General features: G+C 40.6%; 1 protein-coding gene across 6 annotated transcripts in view; it reads right to left on the bottom strand.

Annotated features, from left to right (window-relative positions):
• FREM1 (FRAS1 related extracellular matrix 1) overlaps positions 1-23,293 on the bottom strand; it is a 173,774-nt gene that overhangs the window by 133,934 nt on the left and 16,547 nt on the right. For all 6 annotated transcript variants that reach the window (XM_045780814.2, XM_045780813.2, XM_087869630.1 and 3 more), the window contains 4 exons: positions 11,263-11,765; positions 6,616-6,710; positions 3,979-4,280; positions 2,293-2,489 (listed from right to left, as the gene is read on the bottom strand). In XM_045780814.2, the coding sequence (XP_045636770.2) occupies positions 2,293-2,489; positions 3,979-4,280; positions 6,616-6,710; positions 11,263-11,499 (831 nt within the window). In that variant the 5' untranslated portion in view covers positions 11,500-11,765. The remainder of the gene's footprint in view (positions 1-2,292; positions 2,490-3,978; positions 4,281-6,615; positions 6,711-11,262; positions 11,766-23,293) is intronic.

The raw sequence follows: 23,293 nt of genomic DNA, 5'->3' as shown, positions 1-23,293 counted from the left end.
TTCTATTCAATAGAGAAGCACCAAAAATCAATCAAAGAAACAGGTTCATTATTCAACAAATAGTGCTGAAAATTTTGGCTACTTGAGAAAAAAAACTGTTCCTGTGTTTCACAATATGATAAAATTCATTTCAGATGGATTAAAAAGGCAAATATAAACAAGAAAACCTTAAGACTCTAGAAAAAACTATGGATGAAATAGTCATTTAGTTGCTTGATGAGGATGGACTGCACAAGTATAAAAATAATAAAATAACAAGATTCAAAACCTTCAAACATAGTATAAATTCATTTCATAAAACAAAACCAACATTGGTGTGCATGTCTCCTTACCATGAGTGTGTGTGTGTGTGTGTGTGTGTGTGTGTGTGTGTATAAAGTGGGAGAAATATAACTAGTTTGGCTTTCTTATTTTGCCTTCTGTGTTTTTCAAAAAATATTCTCTGCAGTGAACATATTACTTTGATATTCATGAAAGAATGTGTTTAATGACATGCCAAATTGACTATGGAGTAGGTTAATTAGTGAAAACAAGAAGGACATTTTAAGGGGTAAAATCCCAATCGAACTGATCTAAAAATATAAACAAATAAAGCCCTAATTCAATAGAGAGAGGTAAAAAAGAAAAATCAGTCAGGAAGAAAAATGGGTCTAATTTTCTTTAATGGAGATTTAAAAATTAATAAAAGTGAATGTTTTGGGGTACCTGGGTGGCTCAATCACTTAAGCCTCCAATTTTTGATTTTGGCTTATGCCGTGCCTGAGATTGAGCCCTGCATCAGGCTCTGCACTGAGCATGGAGCCTGCTTGAGATTCTCCCTCCTTCTCCCTGTGCTCCTCCCCTCCCCATCTCTCTCAAAATAAAATAAAAGTAAATAAAAGTAAAAAATCTTTTTGTGTCAGAAAGATGAGAAGACATCTACTAATAGTTAGGAGACCTAGAATTTAGTCTTGGCTCAATAAAATGGCTGTGTATGTATGAGCAAGGTATGCCATTTCACTGACCACCACTATACAACAAGATGTCTGTTTGGGCTAAGCCAGTTGTTTCCAAACCTAGCTGATGATCCATTTTTTCCCAGGTAGCTTTTTTAACTAGCAAAATATGCACAGTGCTTCCTATGTACCAGGCTTTGTGCCAAGTGCTTTATAAGTATTATCTCATTTATTTTTTCAATTACTCTAAGAAGTAGGCTCTACTAACCCCATTTTAAGATTTTTAAAACTGAGGCATAAAATCCAAAGTCAAATAGCTGGTTAAACAGACATCTGAACCCAGGCAAACTGGGCCCAGCATTCACACTCTTAGCTATTAATGTTAGACTCAGAAGTCTATCCTCTAATATTCACCAGGTGATTTGCCTAATCAATTTGACCAGACCATCTCAAAGTTGTGGTTTTTTTTTATCTCAATTCTGAAATTCTCTGATCCTGTTCTGTCATGTTCTTATCATTTTTTATCTTGTCATTCCTTGCGAGTGAAAATGTTCAATATCTGAGTTTCTTGGGAGAAATCCTGTGAGAAGTCAAATTTTGAAAGATGGAGGTCTTTCATGAATGTAATCTTGGATCATCTTATATCAGCACAAAATCCAAGCTGTATCAGCTGGTATGCAGTTGCCCCAAATAAAACAAATTATAGAGTATATGAATCAGGTGAGTACCATGTTAAATATTTCATATAAATTGATTTCATCTTCTACCTTCATTTCAATGTGAGGAGATCAATAGGAGGAAAGGGCAGGAGGCTTTGAAAGAGACTGAAAGATGGAGGCCACCTTGGGGGGCCTGTCTCCTTGATGACCTGGTCTTCCATCTCAGAGTCTAAAAGAGTGAATAGGATATAATCTACTACACCCATAATACTGGGACTGAGTTTCCCCTTGCTCTTAGCTTCCCACGGCCTTGCCTAGTTGATGTGTGGACCCCCTAATTTCCTCTAAGAGGTGAAAAGAGGTTCTAACAAAGAAGCGGGGAATGAAGTCTCGAAGAGAGAGTGCTACAAAAGACCAAATGACAAGCTAAAGAAAACTGAAGGGAGAGGAGGAAGAAGGGTAGCATATAACTGGCCCCAGGCCTTCCTCCATTGCCTTAGTGGTGGCAGAGCTAAAAGAGAGCCAGGGAAGGGAAATTATACACTGATGTTCTGCAGTTCTAATGAGTCACCGGGAAGTCCCACCCACGGTAGTGCAGGAGCTCTCCCTGGCGTGGCAGCTGGCATGAGCACCCCCAGGAAAATGGCCTTTCTTGCTGCAGATCAGCCGGGGACCAGACACATAACCCCCAACTCTACCTTGTATATGATTTTGCTCCTGCTATCTGTGAGATCCAGCTGGATGGAGATGTAGTCGATGTTGGGAGAAGGGGGATCTGTGTGTTGATAACGAAGCCCCATTAGCAGGAACTCCTCACAGCTCATGTTGACACTTCCCATTTTCTTCAGTCCCAGGGCACAGCTTCCACCTGGACACCGCAGTTCTGTTCCCAGCTCTAGAATGTATAGCACTGAATTAAGATGGTCACTTGAGCATGACTAAAACTAAAAAACCAATCCTCCCTCCCGTGGATACTGACTCCCTCTCACTGCCTCAGGAATACCCATGCATACCCTCTAATCATTCACAGAGGGGGTTGGTATTATTCTACAGCCCTGTAATTTCTTCTCCTGAAAAGAACGGTTGACCAGTTGTCTCCTGAGACCCTTGCCTACCAAAATTACACTGAGAGAAAAAATAATAAAATACATGTTCTGATGATTGAACATCCCTGATGAATAGGCCACTGGGTCACGACTGGCCTTCCGTAGGCCAGTGCCAGTCTTCCTTCACAGCATCCACGTCCATGGCTCCATCCTGCACTCTCTCCAAGGCTGTTCTACTCGCTGAAATTCTCTCCCCACTGTGTTCATCACACCCCTGAGTCCTGACGCCTTTCCAGGTCCCTTTAGTCCTTTTACTAAACCCTCCATTAAGTACTCTTTGACCGCCTGAACCAACCTGCTCTCTCCCACTAAAAACCACCATCATCTCTGCAATAGTCTCTCTCTCTCTCTGCCCAACTTCATTTTATACTCTTGTGGGGGTGATACCCACAGGCCACTTATTTTTCAAGTGGCCTTTTGTACATTTCCCTGATGTATAAAATGAGTATTCTACTTCTTAACCAGATGGTCATGAACACTAAATGGGAGGACTCATGTGCAAGCATCCCTTTAGCTGTAAATTGTTGCCCAAATTCAAGGTATTACTATGATTGTGATTATTGGTCTTCCCATAGTGTCTATTATCATGCACAGAGGAGGTGCCCAAAATATACTGATTAGATGGATCGACTCCTCTTGATTTAAACCATGGCTACTGGCCACCTGCTTTACATCAAACTTATTTGTAATCAAAAAATTTTTAATAAATATTTAATATTTAATTGATCTCATTTACTCCATCTTGCCTCAAACTTGTGGAGCAGCTGCTATCCTTGCCCATTTTATGGAGGCTTACCCAGGTTAAGTAACTTACCAAAATCACACAGGAAATGAAGAGCAGAGGCAGTTTCAAACCCAGGTCTCACTGATTCCAAAGTCCATACTCTTAACCACTAGCCTACATTTTCAACCAGCAACTAATTATTATGTCAAGTAAAATTTTTTGTTGCAGCGGAAGATGACTATTAACAGATGTTTTTGTCAGTTCTAATAACATTCAGATACATATTAAAACAAACATTTGAGGAGCTCCTGGGTGGCTCAGTCAGTTAAGCATCCACCTCTTGGTTTCGGCTCAGGTCATGATCTCAGGGTCGTGAGATCGAGCCCCACGTCAGGCTCCATGCTCAGCAGGGAGTCTGCTTGAGATTCTCTCTCCCCCTCTCCTTCTACCCCTTCCACCATTCTCTCTCTCCCTCTCCCTCCCTCCCTCCCCCCCATAAATAAATCTTTAAAAACAACAACAACAACAACAACAACAAAGAACACCATACATACGAGACTCAGGGAAAAAACTGTGTGGCTGATCTCCACGAGGTTTTTCTGGCCGAGGCTCCAACAGGACCACCTGACCGTGGGCTGGCAGCCGGCTTCCCGCAGGATCCAGCCTGACCGTACACTCCAGACCAGCTGTCCTCTCATAATCAAATCTGAGCAGGTTCTTATCAATGGCCCGGGACAGTCCATAGAATTCAGACACCTCCAGGACATTGTTACTCCTACGGATGATGTTACAGTCTGGTTCCAGGAGATAGACCCGCAGGATAAAGGTTTCCATGAAGGTATCTGTCTCAGTAAATCTGTGAAGAGAACAGAGCGAAGGCAATGTTTACTAGTGCTCAGGTACTTCTGGTATCTAAAGATTGACCTTTACAAAATGAGCCTATGGGGTAGAGTTTGGATTTTGTTGTATACACCACTTCAAATCTGTGTTCATTTCCTTTCTTCTCCTTATCTTGGTGTCAACTCCTTTTTCTGCCATCTCCCTCACCAATGACCTTTCTTTCAACACCTCCTCTCAAACTCATCATCCATGCTGATGCGTGAGGACAGCTGGGCGCTCAGAGTCTCACTGCTAGCACATCTATAATTTAAGAGTACCAAGCCTGTGTAATTTATGGATTGAGTTTTGATACAAGGGTGAAAGGGTGAGGAGTTTCTGAAGCATCAACACCTTTTTGCTCTTCAGAAACCTATGAGAGACATTGTTAATTCCATTATACAGAGGGGGAAACTGAGGCATAGATAGGCCAAGTAGCTCACCAAAGGGGCTGAAGAGGTGGTGAGGGGGGAATAAGCATGTTCTCTGATTTTCTGCTTCCAGCTCCTCTGAATATTCTATTTCAAATGTCCTCAAGACCAAGAGGAACAGCAGCTCCTCTAACTCAACCCTTCTTCCCTTCTCCTTCACCCTTTCCATCCCTTTGAAACTCAAGGAAGAAGTGGAAGAAGCCAGAATCCACCAGCTTTTCCAGCCCTTTCTGGCAAGCTGTGCAAAGTTAGTTTTTTAACTCTAAAATCTTAGAAAGAGCAAACAGCCCTGTATGCTGGTGATAAGAAATCGTTGGGTACTATTTCATTTTTTGAGCACAGCACTTTGTTCAAGCCTCTCTTTCAGCTCTCGTTCACATTACAATTATCTACCCATATTTTGCAACAGATTATGAGCACCAAAAATCCATGTATCCTCATCCTTGTGCTTCCTATGCTCAGCAGAGGGCCTTGAGTTACAGTAGGTGATTATAAATGTCTAAAGAATGATTCAATGTCCTAGTTTCTTCTACAAAACTCTGTGCAATTAGTAGTGTAGTACTTAAGGGAAATTCACACTAAGATATTTTAGCCGAATATTCATAACATCAATGAAACTAACTAAAAATCTATCTAAAAGCCTACTCCAGGGGAGCCTGGGTGACTCAGTCAGTTAAGCGTCTGCCTTTGGCTCAGGTCATGATCCCAGGGTCCTGGGATCGAGCCCCATGTCAGGCTCTCTGCTCAGTCGGGAGCCTGCTTCTCCCTCTCCCTCTGCTCCTCTCCACTGCTTGTGTTCTCTATCAAATAAATAAATAAAATCTTAAAAAAAAAATCCTACTCCACCTATCACATTGTCAGTTGCCTCTATGAAGTGAGCAATACCACAACCATGAGCTTAATTTTTAAATTAATTTTTGTTGAAATATAATTCACATACCATAAAATTAACCTTTTTAAAGTATACAACTCAGTGGTTTTTAGTATATTCACAAGGTTGTGCAACCATCACAACTACCTAATTCCAGAACATTTTTATCCCCCCAAAAAGAAATCCATATCCATTAGCAATCACTCCTCATTCGCCCTTCCCACAGCCCCTGGCAATCACTAATCTGCTTTCTGTGTTTTATGGATTTGCCTTTTCTAGAAAAGTGGCCTTTTGTGTCTGGTGTCTTTCATTTCACACGGTGGTTTCAAGGTTCATCCCTGTTCTAGCATGCATCAGTACTTCATCCCGTTTTATGGCTGAATAATATTCCATTGTATGGATACACCACATTGTGTTCACACACTCATCAGCTGGGTTGTTTCAACTTTTTAGCTATTATTAATAATGCTGCAATGAAGATTCGTGTGCAAGTTTTGGGGGAAACATAGGTTTTTATTTCTCTCACATATATATTTAAGAGTAGAATTGCTGGCTCACACAGTCACTCTGTACTTAACTTTATAATTGATTTTTTAAACATTTTTATCATTTAACATGTTTACAATTAGAAGATACTCAACTTACTAACTAAGCAGCTGATAATCAAAATAAAGAATATCAATCAATTTTGGAATATATTTTCCTAGTTCTCATTAAGAATTTGCATTTTGTAATTTTCATTTCCTATCATAAGTGGGAGAGTGGATCACCAGAGATACCTGTACAAGAACTCTAAAGGGGAACAGGACAGAAATTTGCCACAGAAAAGTCCCCAGGAAGATGATACAAATAAATATAATTGAAAGTAGACAACAATTCTTGCCTTGCCTACTTAGGTTCCCAATTTCTACTGATTACTTTCTTGTTTGGAATCTAGTAACTAGCCTCATGATAATATCTATCTATAGAAAAAGCCTTAAAAAGTACACAGAATGGTTATGTGGGTTACTTACCTGTAAAGTCTAAGCTTCACTGTGTCTTCATCAAGAATCGGGCAACCATTGTGAATATACTTTACTTCATTGGGAAGAAAATGGCAGTCAAAGACCTAGTTCAAGTGAAGAAATGGATAAATATCTGTGAAAAAAACTGGTACAAGATTTGATTTTTCTGGCAGTAGAGTACTGCCTGGGGAAATTATGGTCTGTTAGGGGGTTGTGTCTATGTGTGTATGCGTGTGTGTGCACATGTGCTTGTTATAACCACCACCACCTCTACCCACCCCCGTGCCCACTCCCATCCTGCTTATATAGGTGTGTCTTATTTTGAGAATATCTAAACTAGGAAAATCCAAGCAGATCAAGCAGATATATCTAGGAGTAATTATCTCTTGAAATGATTCTTTGTTTACAGTCTATAGTACATTTAAACAATGGTTCCATTTATCAAAATGTAATACACCCACACCCTTCAGGGGTTCATAGCAATTGCGTTAGAGGTCTACTTATGTGTATGCATGAAAAGGCATGCATTACCCCTCACATAAACACACTGTATTACTTATATATCCTTTTCTATTCCTTTTCTTTCTTTTCCAAATAATATTTTTATATTAAAAAATGAAGCCACTAGCTATGGACACTGCTGTGGTTGATCAGAGCCAAACGTGACCCAGAGTTGCTTCTCATATACTTGCGAAAGACTGTTTTACTGGTTACTGATAGCAGAAATGGTTGATGAGGGGTACATGGGTGGCTCAGTCGGTTAAGCATCTGCCTTCAGCCCAGGTCGTGATCCCTGGGTCCTGGGATCAAGTCCCACGTAGGGCTCCCTGCTCAGTGGGGAGCCTGATTCTCCCACCCCCTCTGCCCCTCCCCACCCCCCTTGCTCTCTCTCTCACTCTCGAATAAATAAAATCTTTTAAAAAATGGTTGATGAGACAAATAGCAAGCTAAAGGTAATTTCTTCCATTCAAATAAAATTATAATTAACTGAATCACCTCACTCAGAACTATTAAGGGAATTGCTAACTGTTGTGTTTTGGGAACCCTAATTCTTAAAAGACGACTTTTTTCTCCCAACCACACTGTGACTCTCGTTCTGCCCAACCTGACTTGGCAGAGGGTTAAGAAATAACCTTGAGTATTCGCACACAACCGCCGTGGAGTTCATGGTGTTTAGCCCATACTTTATCACAGGCTCAATCATTCACAGGCAACATCGTCCTCTCTGAGAAGACGTTATTACTAATACAAATGATCTTCTTTTCCCACAGACATCATTGGTTCCTCTTTTTAACTGACAACAAGGAAGGAGATAAAGGAAAGACCTTCCCCATATCATTGACAAATAGTCGTGGTGATAAAGAGACAATCTGCTTTGTTAAAAGAAACATCTGTTTCATGTTTCGTAATATGTTTTCCTTTTATAAAAGGCGACAACCATAATTGTCCATAAATTTACTAACTAAAACAAAGGAGAGCTAAATCCTTTTCTAATCACTGTCTAGCCTTGGTTTTTTCCACTTCAACTGCTTTTCAATTACAATTTATAATTAAATTGTCACACGTGCCTAACTCATTACTCACTTTAATGACAATAAACTGGTTCAAGCTAGAGATGTTTTCTTATGGCTGAATTTCTGATTCAAAAAAGCAAACTCAGCTCTAAACTGAGGTGCTTTTCCACCCAGGAAATTTCTTGCTTGGAAACAGGTGTGAGAAGTGCTGTGTGTGAGGAAGTCTTGTCCTAAAACATGAGGAAAACATATTGCCACCGACCTTATCTAATTGACTATATCAAGAGGGTTATCCAAACAGAAGGTACTGGTGTGCGCCAATTGAAATCCCTTTCCAAATATCCAATAGGAAAATGAACCTGTTGGTCCTAAGACAAACTTCAGTAATGAAATGAAAACACTAATTGAACAGATGTTAAACAAAACATTTTCTGTGCAAATCAAACAAAACTGTTCATTACACAGCAGGGTGTTGTTAATACAGTCATCTCGCTAGAAATGGGTTCACATAAGCCTGCTTTCAACTTACTGGTAAGTGCTATTAAAGAATAATGTTTAGGCTTTGTGTGTATGCGTGCGCATTCGGCTATGCTTAATTTCAAAAACGCCATAAGAAATAAATCCTTGAGAGCGCTGCATTAAAAATAGGCACACATTCCCCAAAAAACAGACTTCACTTAGGAATCTGTTGAAATTATCATAATATAGTCGGGAGATCATCTGGCAGTTTGAGAAACAAAGTTTTCTGGATACATAGATTTCCTTATGGTACAAATATCTGGCAGAAAGATAATGAAACTCCACAGTTCAATGGCCTCCTTTTCCACACAATAAATTTTAGCAGATACAAGTCACATATTTACTTTAGACCACATAAATCCATTTGAGATGCCACATTTACCTCCGGAAATGCACTCACTGAGCCACAGCCCACGAGGGGACAAGTTGGGACTTTCTGGAGCCCCGTCCCTGGCCTACCCGTCCAGACTTCCCTAAATCAGGCAGGCATGCTGTTTCTGCTCCATATTCTTTCTAGTAACTGGATTTTTGCGTTAAAATCAGAGAAAGTTTGGAACGGAGATGACTTGGAGATCTCTCACAACCCTTGACCTGCAAATAAGTGTTTTACCTGATTGTAGTCACTCAGATCCCCTTTTGCTCTCTAATATCTCAGAGCCGGCCAGATGGCGAAGACCATTAAAACATCACCAATAATATACGATGCAGACAATTTGTTACTTGCAGAGAAAGTACTATAGATATAAGTCATAGGCTATTTGGGATAGGGAGAGGATACTCCTCAGAGGCTGACTTAAGGAACAGTATATTCTCCCCAAATTACTTTCTAAGGAGGGAGAATCTGGTGAAGAATAGGGCTTTTGTTTCGCATGCTTAGGGCCAGAGAGAATACAGCAGGCCCATAGGTTGCCCCAGAATACACCAGGAGGAATTTTTTCTCTTCCCCCAATATTGAGCCTCACTTCTAAATAAATGTTGAACAATTTTTTAAAATATATTGATTGGAAGGGGTACCAAATTATGAGTTCATTACTTTATAAAGCACCCACATATATCCGTGCAGCCATGGACCCCGGTGTGCTAGGATTAGGGTCCTCTATTGCTCTCCAAACGCCAAGGATTTGCTTTTAACAAACCGAGTCCCTGTAGTTAGGACTCCGTTTTCTGAAGCTGATCTTATTCATGTCACCTACACATTGCATTTAGTGCATCTGGGCCCTAAGTCGGAGCTATCCTTGGTCTCTCTCTCCTCTTTCCCTGACCGATAAGTTCCAACCAACCAAACTTTCACTGGGCACCTGGGTGGCTCAGCCGCGTAAGCATCTGACTTAGGCTCAGGTCATAATCTTGGGATCCCGGGATGGAGCCCCACGTCGGGCTCCAAGCTTAGCAGAGAGTCTGCTTGCCCTTCCCCCTGTTCGTGCTCACTCTCTCTCAAATAAACAAAATCTTAAAACACACATACACACACGCACGCACGCACATACACTTTTGCAGTGCAAATAGTGTTGGGAGAAAGGGTGAAGATGTTTCAATTCCCAAACACTTGGGAACACAACCCCTCGGGAGCTGGGGCCATTACTGTACTTGGACAGTTTGCAGGTGCCCATCGGAAGCTCTGACTGACAAAAGGAAATCTCACGGTAAACTGGAGAGAGACATTTGGTTGCTACCACATCAGGAATACTCCTTAAGTGAGAGCCCGCCATGGAGTTGTGATGTGTTTCGGAATTGGACTGTCCTCTGAGTGCGGTAAATGGAATGGCTTGAGATAACCACTTGAGTTAGTATCTATCTAAGTCTCCTTAGTTTGTGTCTACATTGTCTAGTACCACTCTTGAGTAACTTCCTAGAATAAAATTCTTTAGCTAAATGGAGAAGAAACCTAATGTTCACAGTTCACAAATAATGGTGCGTGTGTCCAGAAGCAGCAGCAGCAGCCAGGGCTGAACATTCTCAAAATTGCCTCCATTGGGAGGAAGTTAAACCACAGTAGGGAAAAGTCATAAAACCAGAAGCAATTTCCTGTTTTGTAGAGAGGTAAACTCCTACTTCAAGCAAATACAATAAATGATAATACAGTCCTTTTTGCCCAATGACTTAGAAGGTAAACCTTCATCCTACAAAAAGATTATGCCTAGAATACTCTTAAACAACGAGGTCGCCAAGATTTTGACTAAAGGAAAACATTTTTCTAACAGACATTTTTGAGGAACAATGAATATTTAAAGTGAAGTATTTTCACCTCTCTTTTCCACGTCTCTCCTCCCACTCAACGGACTGTTCTAGTGATGGAAACAGATAAAAATGTCTTCAACGTTTTACTTGTGCTATTCTGTCTCACAAGTGTGGCCTAACACATATCTTGAAGTCCTAATATCTTATTCAAAGGCACCCTGACTAGCAATGGATGAGATCATTTGGGGCAAGAATAATTCCATAAAGACTGACCATATCACATCACACAGGAGATGGCCCATGCCAGTCCTTGGAAGGCTGTCCCTGTTTTGTTTCCTCTCTCTCTCTCTCTCTCTCTCTCTCTCTCTCTCACACACACACACTCATACTAACTCACTCACATTCATACACATGACAGAATAGAAAAATCTCCGGTAGGACCTACCTGCGGAGTGAGTTTCCCAACCCTTTGGGTCATTGGTTCGTTCATCACAACTTCCACTTTGCAAGCATCTTTCTCTTTGGGGATGGCAAACTTCAGGTCATCTCCCGACAGGAAGGCAGAGCTGCCCTTCATCACCCTGAGCCCGTGGTTAAGGCTGAGGAAGGTGGGACTGGCCCAGCCTGGGAGCAGCAGCAGCAGCAGCAAAGCACTGGGCACACCCCAGTTCGGAGAGCTCATGCTGTCAGGGGCCACGTCTGTTTGTCCACCAGCAAAATCCCGTCCACAAAGGAGGGCTTCTGTGCTTCCTCCAGAGATGTTAGCTCATAGCCCAAGGGGCAGGGCGAGGGGTCCTGACAACATGCCCCAAGATCTTAACATGTCCCTTTCATTTCAAACCCAGACAAGGAGGCTTTTCAGGCAATCCCAGGGCTTTTAATAAAACTCGCTGATCACTCCTGACAACGCCGGCAAGATGAATGTGCCTCCCAAGTGCTTTTCTAATCCTGCAAATGAGAGGAGAGGTTGGAGGAAAGCGAGAGAGAAAGAGAGAGAGACCAAAAGGTTTGTGCGGCTATTCAAAAGATCCCTGCCGGCAAAGGAATCTTTCAACCAGCCTATAATTTCAGCTAAATTAAAAACAAATAAACTAACTTGACCTCCAGGCCCATGTGAAAGGCAGTGAAGCCATTTCATTACACTGCTTGTAACTCCTGCTTCCGGACTCAGCGTGCCCCCCATGGGCCTGTCACTTGTGTGGTCCCACAGGAGCCCACTCTCACTGCCCAAGTGCAGCGTTTGGTCGCCTGCGTTCAGAGGGAGTTGAGCTCTGCTTCTGTTTCCTCGTCTGTTAAATGAGGACCGTAGCCTAATTTGTAAAGAGAATTATTTGCACACTATTTCAAAAGCTGATTAATTCTAAATCATCACGACAAATAAGAAATGAGCTTCGTAATTTGTCCCATGAGCACAGCTCTGACATTGCTGGGCAATGAAGACACCTGAGAAACACTTGAGTGGAAATTGGAGAACAGATATTTTTCTAAGTGAACATTTGGGGGTTTTGTTCACATGTCAAAGGGACTAGGAATCAAGTCACAAAGCTTCAATAGACACAGCTGTTGATTCGGTGTATGCGTACGTACTCACATTGTCTATGACACTAATTACATTATAATGCACTGAATCTGCACAAACGGGGTCTTTGTTTCTACTTTAATCACTTAGAATTTCAAGAATATTTCTGTGTTCCATAACAACCAGAAATGATTCTGCAAAGTAAAACGTATTGCAATAAAACCTGGGGTTCAGGGTATGGTTGGGTGAACCAGTGGTGGTTTACTATGCCCGTAGGAAGTCTTTACATTTTAATGATTTCAACAAATTTCTGTACATAACCAATGGATACTCAAATAAATGTCTGACTAAAGAGCGTACACAAAAATTTATCCACATCTAATACACCAAGGGAAGACTCTTTCCCTTGTCATTGTTTGAAACCATTCACTTTTGAGGTAGTCCACAACACACGTCACTGGTATCTGGGGGGGGGGTACACTTTACAGAGCAGCCTTTTTTTTTATGGTGTCAGCCTCAAACTAAAACAGTTCCCACACTCCCACTGACGGTGTTGTCCACACTCCGGCTGAATTAGGTTGGCTTATTTGGGCAGAAATGCAAACTTGGTTGTTGAACCTTCACAACAAAGTCAAACCTGGTTTCCATTCATGTTTGGCATCTAAGACCATCCCAAAAAACAGCCCATTCGGAGAGAAGAGGGCGGCTAAGTGTTTTGTAAAATGGAGGGATAAGGAGAAAAACTTTGCTTTCTGAGATTATTTAAAGAATTAAATCATCATAAAGGCCGTAAGGATGGCCCGCTCTCGTGAACCCCTCTTATCTCACTTTCAACCAGTGAGATATCTTACCCCTCCCTTCTCCTTTACTGCTTCTTCCTAGATCCCCTGACTTTTTAACATGGGGAGCCTAGGGTACAGTCCTTGGACCTGGTTTTTATGTACCCGCATTCCCTAGTGATCTCATTTCTTGGCTTCAAATACTCCTTATATGACAAAGTGTCCCAAATTTATATCTCTAACCTCCTCCCTTAACTCTGGATTCCATATGCCACTGTCTATGTGACATGTCCCTGGGGGTGTTTAATGGGCATCTCATTCTTCATGTGGCCAAATTTGAGCTCTTGGTCTTCCCTCCCTCCCTCTCCCCGATCTCAGTTAATGGCATCCAACTTTTCAGTTGTTCTCTCCCTTGTCTCTCTCAGTGTTTGGTCTACAGCTAAACAGCAACAAAATCCTGTTTGTTCATTGCCGTGGACACATCTTAGGGTGACCTCCAATAATCATGACCCCGTAGCATCTGGAACTGCTCTCCCCTCGAGCGACAGCAGAACCTGTGAGGCTTCCAACAGACAGAATGAGGCACAGGTAATGGGATGTAGTTCCCATGGTTACACTGTGTAATATACGAATCTCTCTTAGCAGACTGGGGCTCCAGGCTCTCCTGCTGAATTTGAAGAAGCAAGCTTCCCTGAGGTCCAGTGTCACAAGGAAATGAATTCTGCTGACAGCCTGAATGAGCTCGGAAGAAGATTCATCCTAAATCAAGCCTCCAGATAAGCCTGGCATACAGTTGATACCTTGATTGCAGCCTGAAGCAAGGAACCCAAGTAAGCTGTGACCAGAATCTGGACCAATGTCAACTGTGAGATAAGAAATTTGTGTTGTTTCCAGCCACTAAATTTGCTTACATGGCAATATAAATTGAATGCACTCTTCTTCAAAACATATCCAGACTCCAACCACTTCTTACTTCCGTTGTTGTTATGAGGGTGCAAGCCATACCATCAACTCTTTGTTGGGTGACTGCAAACAGCAACCAATTTGACTTCCCTCCTTCTCCTCTTGCCTCCCTTATAGGCATTCTTCAGCATGGCAGCCAAGGGTCCTATTAAATATCACTTAAGTCACTTCCGTGCCCCAAACCTCCAATGGCCTCTCACCTTAGTGTAAAAGTCATAAGGCAACCGTGTATGTAATGTGTTTCTCCCTCACTTCTCTCATCTCCTCTTGTTTGTCTTCCCTTTGCTTCCTCTGCTCTAGGCCCACTAGCACCTCTGCTTTTCCTCAAACGTATCAAGATTAGCCTTCTCCTCTTACTCCCACCCCGAACTTTCCCACTTGCTGTTCCCTCTGGCACATTCTTCCCTCAGATATCCTTCTTCCTACCTCACTGGCTCCCAGCTTTCCATCAAATGTCACATCTGCAGTGTACCAACCACACCTAAGCACCCCCTCAAAACTATGACACTCCCAACTCCAGCATCCTTTTCTGCTTCGTTTTCAACCTTAGCCCTTATAACCACCTAATAATACATTTGCTTGTTTATATTGTTTGTGACCATCTCCCTCACAGAGGTGAGAACTTTTATCTTTTTTATTCATGGATTTATCTTTATGATTCCCTCCATCTTATTGCCCAGGACCACACCATAGGCTGGCAGAGCCGTGAGCTAGAAGGGGCCTCAGTCTCTGGGACATTTGCAGAGTGTGGTCACCATACCAGCCCATTCTTCCAGAATTTTACATGGCAGAGAATGGAACCTTCTTTCTTGTTTAATGTACTGTTATTTAGGGCTTATTTTGGTACTCATGATTGAACTGAAACTATAATTTTAATCATCACTTTATTCTTCAAGTTTTTCTATTAATTTAATTTACTCACTAATCAGCTAAATAGTGAGGGTACCTTCTTGCCTAATAGCATATGGGGCAATAGCTCATGCTCTAATCATATCATAAGAAGTTCTCAATTAGAAGATAAGTACACAGACCAAGACCCTAATGCTTATCCACAAGGAAGAGATGAGAGAGAAAGAGGAGGAAATCTACTTCTGTGGCTCCCTGAGCCGCAATGATGTAGAAAGAGTGGACCTGAATTCTGAAAATCTAGATTTGACTTGATTCTTATGAACATTGGTTTCCTCTTTTAAAAGCAGAGCTATCCATCCTCCCGCTCCCAGTTTCCCTGTGAGACCAAATGAAATAATCCATGTGGAAATATTCTAATTATAAAGCCCCATACAAATGTAGCATTATTATTACAAAATACATCAAAGGAATAAGAGGAAAGCTTGTCTTGAGAAAAAGTGAATGGCAGGACTTGGGCCTTGGTGAAGGCAGCAGCATCGGGTTCAGTACAAGTCAAACAGAGTATGTTCTATTTACATTCTCATTCACTCTTTCTTCCTCATGATCTTAAGACAGGCTGTAGTAGCAGAAACTGAATTCCAGTATTTCAGAAACAACCTGAAGCAACACAACTGGGAGGAAAGGAAGGGTAGGACAGTAACAATTTCCAAACTCAAAACCAAACATCCTTCAATCAATGGGGCCTGGATGAAATGTGCAAAATTAGGCTCCATGAAGATCAAAAAGAATCTGTTGTATTTATGTTCTATTTACATTCAAATTTTTGCTCTTGTATTTTTCTCTTGGTGTTGAGGAACACCAAGTATGTGGACATTCCATGGAAAATATTGCTCTGATTTTTCACTTGAAGATGGTAGCAGGAGAGGGAGAGAGAGAAGGATTGGGATGAACAGACGGAGAAGAAAAGAGAAAACAAACAGAACAACAGCCAAGGAAATCAGGGCTCTGAATCACACAAGGTTTTGTAGATGTTGATGGGTCTTTTATCTCCCCCCCCCAAATTAAATGATAGTAATTGTCTTGTCTCTGATACAAAATTATGACGTCCAGAGGGAACCAACATTTACTTGACAACACCCTGATAGAGCTCATCTTGAGAAGTCCATTTTCTGGTCCCAACATCAGGCCAAGTCAGATGCTTGGAATCCATCCATGTGGGCATCCCTGGGATGAGCGGGGTCAGTGGGAGCACACAGACGTGGAAGCAGAAAGGTGGCTAAATTCTTCAAGGGAGCTTGCAAACTGACTTTTAGCCACTTTAAAATTAATTTGACCCTGCAGTAGAAACAAATCCTGTCTCTGCTTGCCTACATGGTTCAGCTGCTTCTCGGCATTTCAAAATCCTCATGTCACATCTCCAAAGCACTTCTGTTCCTACAGACCATGTTCTCACCATTGTCTTTTTCCTTCTTGTAGAAATCAGGTATTCTAAGGAAAACATGTTCTGAAAAGTGGTAAACCACTCTGCTTTGAGTTCTTTCTCACGAAAATTCAAAAATGTTTCTGTAATCAACCTTTCTTTCTTGGTAAATTTCCTGAACAGAAGAAAGTAATTTAGTAACATATCCTGGTGGATGGGGGGTAAGGAATATGAGCTAGTATTTATTTCATAATTATACATTTGGTTTAACCTTAGGAGCATGTATTCTTTATGTTAATAAAAACATGATACTCCTGTCATTTATCTAGGATATTCTGCGCACACATCAGGAAAAGACTGGATCCTAACTGTACATCCCAGGCTCTCTCTGCAATGGAAATTTTCAATGGTCAATGATAATGATGTGCCCTGACAATATTTACTACTATTCTTCTTTAAAATATTGCAGTGGTAGCTATGCAATGCCAGGGATGTACCTTCCCCCTCTTATAGCCAGCACAATAATCTATCACAGCTTTTTGTTTGCTTGCTTCGCTGTGCTCAGGACTCTCATATGTAGCCTGATACTCTTCTCAGTGGTCCAAATTAACTGGTACCAATTAAGGGAAGATGATGTAAACAATGGAATGTCTTCCCTATTTCACAAGTACCCTTAAGTCTTTAAAAATGAAAATAAACCTAAAGACCGGAACCCAATAAGCCCAAAGAAAATGAAAACACTAATTCAGAAAGGTCTGTGCACCCCTATGTTTACTGCAGCATTATTTACAATAACCAAGATATGGAAGCAATCCACAGATCGACTGATGGATGGAGGGATAAAGATGTGGTATATATCCACAATGGAATATTACTCAGCTATAAAAAAGAATGAGATCTTGCCATTTATGACAACATGGATGAAGCTAGAGAGTATTGTGCTAAGTGAAATAGTCAGGGAAGACAAATACCATATGATTTCACTCATATGTGGAATTTAAGAAACAAAACAAATGAACAAAGGAAAAAAAAAAAAGATAAACAAAAAAACAGACTCCTAAATACAGAGAACAAACTGGTGGTTGCCAGAGGGGAGATCAGTGGGGGAGTGGTAAAAGAGGTAAAGGGGATTAAGAGTATACTTATTGTGATGAGCACTGAGTAATATATAGAAATGTTGAATCATTATACTGTACATCCGGAACTAATACAATGCTGTATGCTAACTATACTTAAATTTAAATATAAATATAAAAAAATAAATAACAAAACTGGGGGGGATGAAAATTAATAAAGTGGGTTTAAGTTAAAAACAGCCAACTCAGAATCAACCCATTTCCACCCACCCAAACATAGAGAGATTTCCATATCCTTGCCTAGGATGGTGAAGAAAGCCAGTGAGATTTTTCTAACTTCTACTTCACATTAAAAATCTTAAAAATACCAGTCAGAATGAACTTAGAAGCCATCATGGAATTTTTCTGGTGGATTTTTAAATCATCATTATTTTCACCCAAACGAATTTCCAAAGGAGCTCATATATATCAAGTGTAAAAACTTAAAGCGTAAACATGTAGCTGAATATAATTATCCATAGGACAACTGAATCAAATCCAAATCGTATGTGACATGAACTGCTCCAAATGAACGGACAATCAGGGGAACTGTAGCCACAGAGGACAACTAGCTGTCCAAACTTAGGCAAAGGTGCTCTTCTCTGTGTTTTAGTGGAGGAAATTAAGACTTAGGCAGACTTTACCCAGGACTTCAAATGCAATGCCTCCTCTGAACTCTCACACCCTGGAGAGAGAGAGAGAGAAAGAGAAGTCTAATTGCTCCTTGTTATAGGCAACAGGGAGTCAACATTCTAAGAAGTCATAGCCAGGAGCAGGAGAGCCTGGGGGAAGCAGGTCTTGGAGTCCTGGTATAGGGCTCTTTCCTCCTATAGGCTGGCAATCTCATTCTATTCTTTCCGACAGAGAGCAGTTGAACCATATAGACCACAAAAGAAGGGCTGGGAAGACACAGTCATAAAAAAGTTTTTCTTTTTAAGAAGCTCATAACCTCTTATGGAGTTTTAATTGTTCAATGACCCCATGAGAGTGAAAAGTCTTTGGCAATCTCGCCCAACACAGGATTTCCAGAAAGATTTCTCTCAAACAGGGAGAACAGAATCATGCAGAAAAAATAGCTTGTGACTTCTAAGACTTTTTTCTTTGACAAATAATTGTTCGTGTCTTTCTTTCCTCATTTTTTGATTACGTACTATATACAGGCACTGAGCTCTATTGTCTATATGTATGTTTTCATTTATTTCTCACAACAAACACTATGAAGAATTTTCTACTATTATTCGGATTTTACAGGTAAATAATGACTTGGAGAAGTAACAGAAGAATTATAATACAAACTAACATTTACTAAGTGCTTACCAAGGGCTAGGCAGTGTTCAAAGTACTTTACATGTATTATCTTGTTTAATTCCAGCAATGGTTTTAGGAGGTAGAGAATGATTTTACAGGTTTGGAAAATGAGGTACAAAGAGGTTAAGTAACTTGCCCAAGGTCATCAGCTTGACTCCGGGGTCTGTGTCCTTGTTACTGTAACCTAGTTTTGCCTGACTCCAGGACCCATGTGCCTAACCACACTACATTACACTGCTTCACATCACAGCAAAATCTTACACTCCTTGCAATTACTTCACGACCCCCTCGGGGTCGTTTTCTTACAGCACGCAAATGCTTAACAATTTTCTTTACGGTTCCGGACAGCAATTGATGACTGTTGTCCGAGTTAAAGTTTCACTGGAGGCGATGTTCTCTCAAAGAAGTAGCTGTTACTTTAAGAGCAGATAATTAAGGCAGAGGCCCTGTCTAACCGCATCTCACTGCTCCAACTCACCACACTAGCAGCACAATTTGAAGGCCTCGAGGCAAACAGGCCTCCTCGAAATTCCAGTCTATTAAATCAATAAAATATGTGTTGATTCTGTTTATAGCATTGTGCTTCCTCCATGCTGCAATTTTTTTTCTAAAATGCAATCTAAATCACAGAATGTATCGTTTAGGAGAAACTTTAGAAATCAAATAGTCCATATCCTTCATTTTTTTTTATCAATGTCCTTGCTTCTTTTGAAAATAACCCCCTTTTATGTGTATAAAAGAAATGCATGCTCCTTAACTAAAGGATAAAAATATAGAAACACAAGGAAAAGGAAAAAATACACTTTCCCAATGCCCAAAGAAAACATCCTTAGGTTTTCAAATGTATGCATATGTATATACAATTTTTAAACTTAATTAAAATCATACTATAAAAAGAGCGTGGACCATCCTTTCCTATTAACATAACATTCTAGTCTGAGCATTTTCCGTGTTATTAAACATTGCTTGTGATCTTACTTCTCATTTGTGCACGCTATCCAAGACATGGCTGTACTATGATTTCTGCCATCATTCCATTGCTATTTTGAAGTAGCAAATCTCAGTAGGTTGTGATGAAAACTCCTTAATTATACATTAGTTTATTTTTCTAGTTCTTTCCTTTTGATAGTTTTCTAGCAGTGGAATTATTAGATCAAAGGGTGTCAATTTATTTTGAGGCGCTGATATGCATGCTTTCTAGAAAGATGGCGCTAATATGACACCCTTACCAGTCTTGCTCACATTCCACATCATCCCTTTAATCTTTACTCACTCCCCAAGTGAAATGCTGTATCCCGTCACTATTTTAACTTGCATTCCTTTGTTTACTTGAGATTTAGCTTTTTATTTATTTTTAATGACCATTAAGCGTGTGCACTTTCTCTTAGAAGCCCCTTCATCTTACAGAGGAAAGAAAGTCCCATGGCAGTTAAGTGACTTAACTTTACTCATGTTGACATAAATTTCTAGGCACAAGATGGTGCCACTCCTGCCCAGGATGCCGCATCAGCAAACGAAAACTTAGATAATTTTCGTGTCCCCGCAAATGCTCTGCTTGACCAGAAACACAGTCTATTCAATCAGCCAATCCCCAAACGCCAAGCCAACTCTCTGCCTTCTCACCCCAAACGAGATTGATGATGTGGCCCCAACCAGTGAGATATTCTCTAGTTCTTTCTTCCTTGTTTTTTATTCTTTGTCTTATAAAAGCTTCTTGCCCTCCACCCCATTTTGCAGTTCTCTGAGACTGTCCACCTCATAAAGTGTTAAATAAAGTTTGTCACCTAAATTGTCTCCTTTAATCAGTTTCTCAGCACCAAGATTACACACGTATCCGGAGACGAAGTCTGGTCTGGAAACTTCGTTCTCCTAACATCCGGATCACAGCAATGTCCACTATCCCTGCAGCTCACTTAAGTCATAGATGCTCTGTGCAGAAACAACCCTTTCAATATTTTCTTCCCCCGATTCAGCAAGTCCTGACAGACTCCCAGAACTATGGAGAGAAAGCCTTCCCTCAGGCTCTGCTGTGAAGACCAAGGTTGTAAAGATTAATCTTTGACCACCACATGAACTCATTAGAAGGTTTCCATTCTCAGATTTTTCAACAGTTCAATGTTTATCCCACTGATAAAGGCCACATTTTGCAAACTGTGTTTCTTAAAATACACATTTTGGGGATATTAAATTTTTTTCACACACAAAAAAAGTCTTCCATATCCAAATATATCTGGAGCACAGAATGCTAAGGTTTTGGGGGGGGGAGTTGTTTTGTTTTGTCTTGTTTTTTTTAAGATTCACAATGCAATATGAGCATATCAGAAGCTCTAAAAAGTCCTGAGGAAAGAAAAAACTTTCAGCTGGAAGTTTGCAAACTTATAGAAAACCCTCTCCACCCCCATACAAAATCCAGGTTCTTTGAGAAATCACTCAAGAAACACTAGGTTAGAGAGTTAAAAATAATGGAAATATAGAATGGCCACATGGTATCTCCAAAATCTCTGGCCACACCTGATAAATCCATACTTAATGAATCTACATCAGAAATCCAAATTCCAGGCCATTCTTTGGAAACCAGACATCTGACCTTTCTCTACAAAGACCTTCCACTAAAACTACCTTCAAAGGTAGAGAAAACAGAGCGCCGAGGGAAAAAGGTTTCGTGCCCTCGATTTACAGTTGTTTTTAACGACTACTGAAGTTTCTTAAACCATCAAAGGCATTTCCTTGAAGATTAGGAAGTGGCCATAATTTACATTCACTTTGCTTTTAGCCAGAGGGTTGTATCAAACAAATTTTCACGACAGCTTGTTTTAATTGAATAACTTAAACAGAATGAAAAACATTCACATTCACTATGGTTGACTGTACCTGGGACTTAACCATGTGTCCACACCCAAACACACTAAGGACCTTCCCAACCACAGTCACCCTATTGAAATTGGCCTTCCTTTTCTTGAGTGAATTCTGCATCTTCTAATTCACCAAACACCAAGTTGTCCAGAAGTGAGATTCTGTTTAAATTCACGTGAAATCATGTTCAGAAATTCATTATACCAAAACAATTCCCTTTTAAAAATACATCCTGGTTCTCTGTTTGAATAGGACAAATTCATTTGTTCATTTAAGATACAAGCAATTGTAGAATTCCCACTTTGTGACAAGGACTATAATAAGTGCTAGGATTATGAAGACCAAAAAATAATAATAATTCTTGCTCTTAGAGAGTTTATAGTGTAATGGAGAAGGACAGACGTATAAACTCCGAATTCAAAAAGAGTGTTAGGTGTTCTAATGGTGGAATGCATTGCATACTACAGGAATAAATAGGTGGGTGGCATTTGGCTCAGACTGGGCATTTGGCTCAGACTGAGGTCTCCTACAACGGGAGAGAGCTAAATTAGAACAAATAGGATTTATTTAGAAAGGTGAAAGGGGCATATCTGAAGATGAAGAGAAAGAATGTGGCCGAGTGAGAGAATCAACAGTAGATGTTATGTCAGAAGTACAGTGTTTTTGTAAATGAGTGGAGAGGCAGCTGACTTGTAACAGTTCACTAAGGTATAACCCCTACCTTTGAGAACTGAGGTCTGCGGGAGAGAGATTTATCATCAAGTACTTTACAATACAAAATGATGGGGCACCCAGGTGGCTCCGCCGTTAAGTGTCTGCCTTCGGCTTGGGTCATGATCCCAAGGTCCCGGGATCAAGCCCCACAGTGGGCTCCCTGCTCAGCGGAAAGCCTGCTTCTCCCTCTCCCACTCCCCCTGCTTGTGTTCCCTCTCTCGCTGTCTCTCCCTCTCTCTCTCTGTCAAATAAATAAATAAAATCTTTAAAATAAAATCTATACAATACAAAATGGTATTGCTACAATAGCATATGAGCAAAATACTCTAAGGAGTTCATCAAACTCAGCAGTTTTCACTTAAAGAACTCGTACTATTCGAGATGAGATACTTCATGGTCAAAACGATTGCTCAACATTCAGAAAACTACCCAGCATGGTGCCCGAGTGATGCAGTGGGTTAAGGGTCTGATTCTTGATTTCAGCTCAGGTTGTGATCTCAGGTTTGTGGGATCAGGCCCTGAGACAGACTCCACACTCAGTGCAGAGTCTGCTTGAGATTCTCTCTCACTCTCCCTCTGCCCCCTCCCCACTGCTCTTTCTCTCTCTCAAATAAATAAATAAATATTGAAAACAAACAAACAAACAAAACAAAACTACCCAGCATTGGTGCTTGAGCTACACTCCAATAACCTTGAGCATCTTACTTGCATGCCATAGCTAATGATAAAATCCAAACTCACAGATGTCTGGTGGAGAAAAGAGGCCAGCCATCACAAATAGTCCTATTAAAAGATCTGCTGAAATAGAAATCTTTTTTTAAAGCAGTATTTTTAAAGAAACAAGTATGAATTTGGAATATACTTTATGAACAAAGATATTCATGGCCCCAAACTGGAAAACCCAAATGTCTAACAATAAGGAAATAACTAAGTAAACATATAGTACATCTGAAGTT

The sequence above is a fragment of the Ursus americanus genome, chromosome 18, assembly GCF_024610735.1.
Source record: "Ursus americanus isolate L20-20 chromosome 18, mUrsAme1.1.p, whole genome shotgun sequence".
Taxonomy (NCBI): domain Eukaryota; kingdom Metazoa; phylum Chordata; class Mammalia; order Carnivora; family Ursidae; genus Ursus; species Ursus americanus.
The sequence above is the reverse complement of the archived record's forward strand: the minus strand, read 5'-3'. Positions and strand labels throughout refer to the sequence as shown.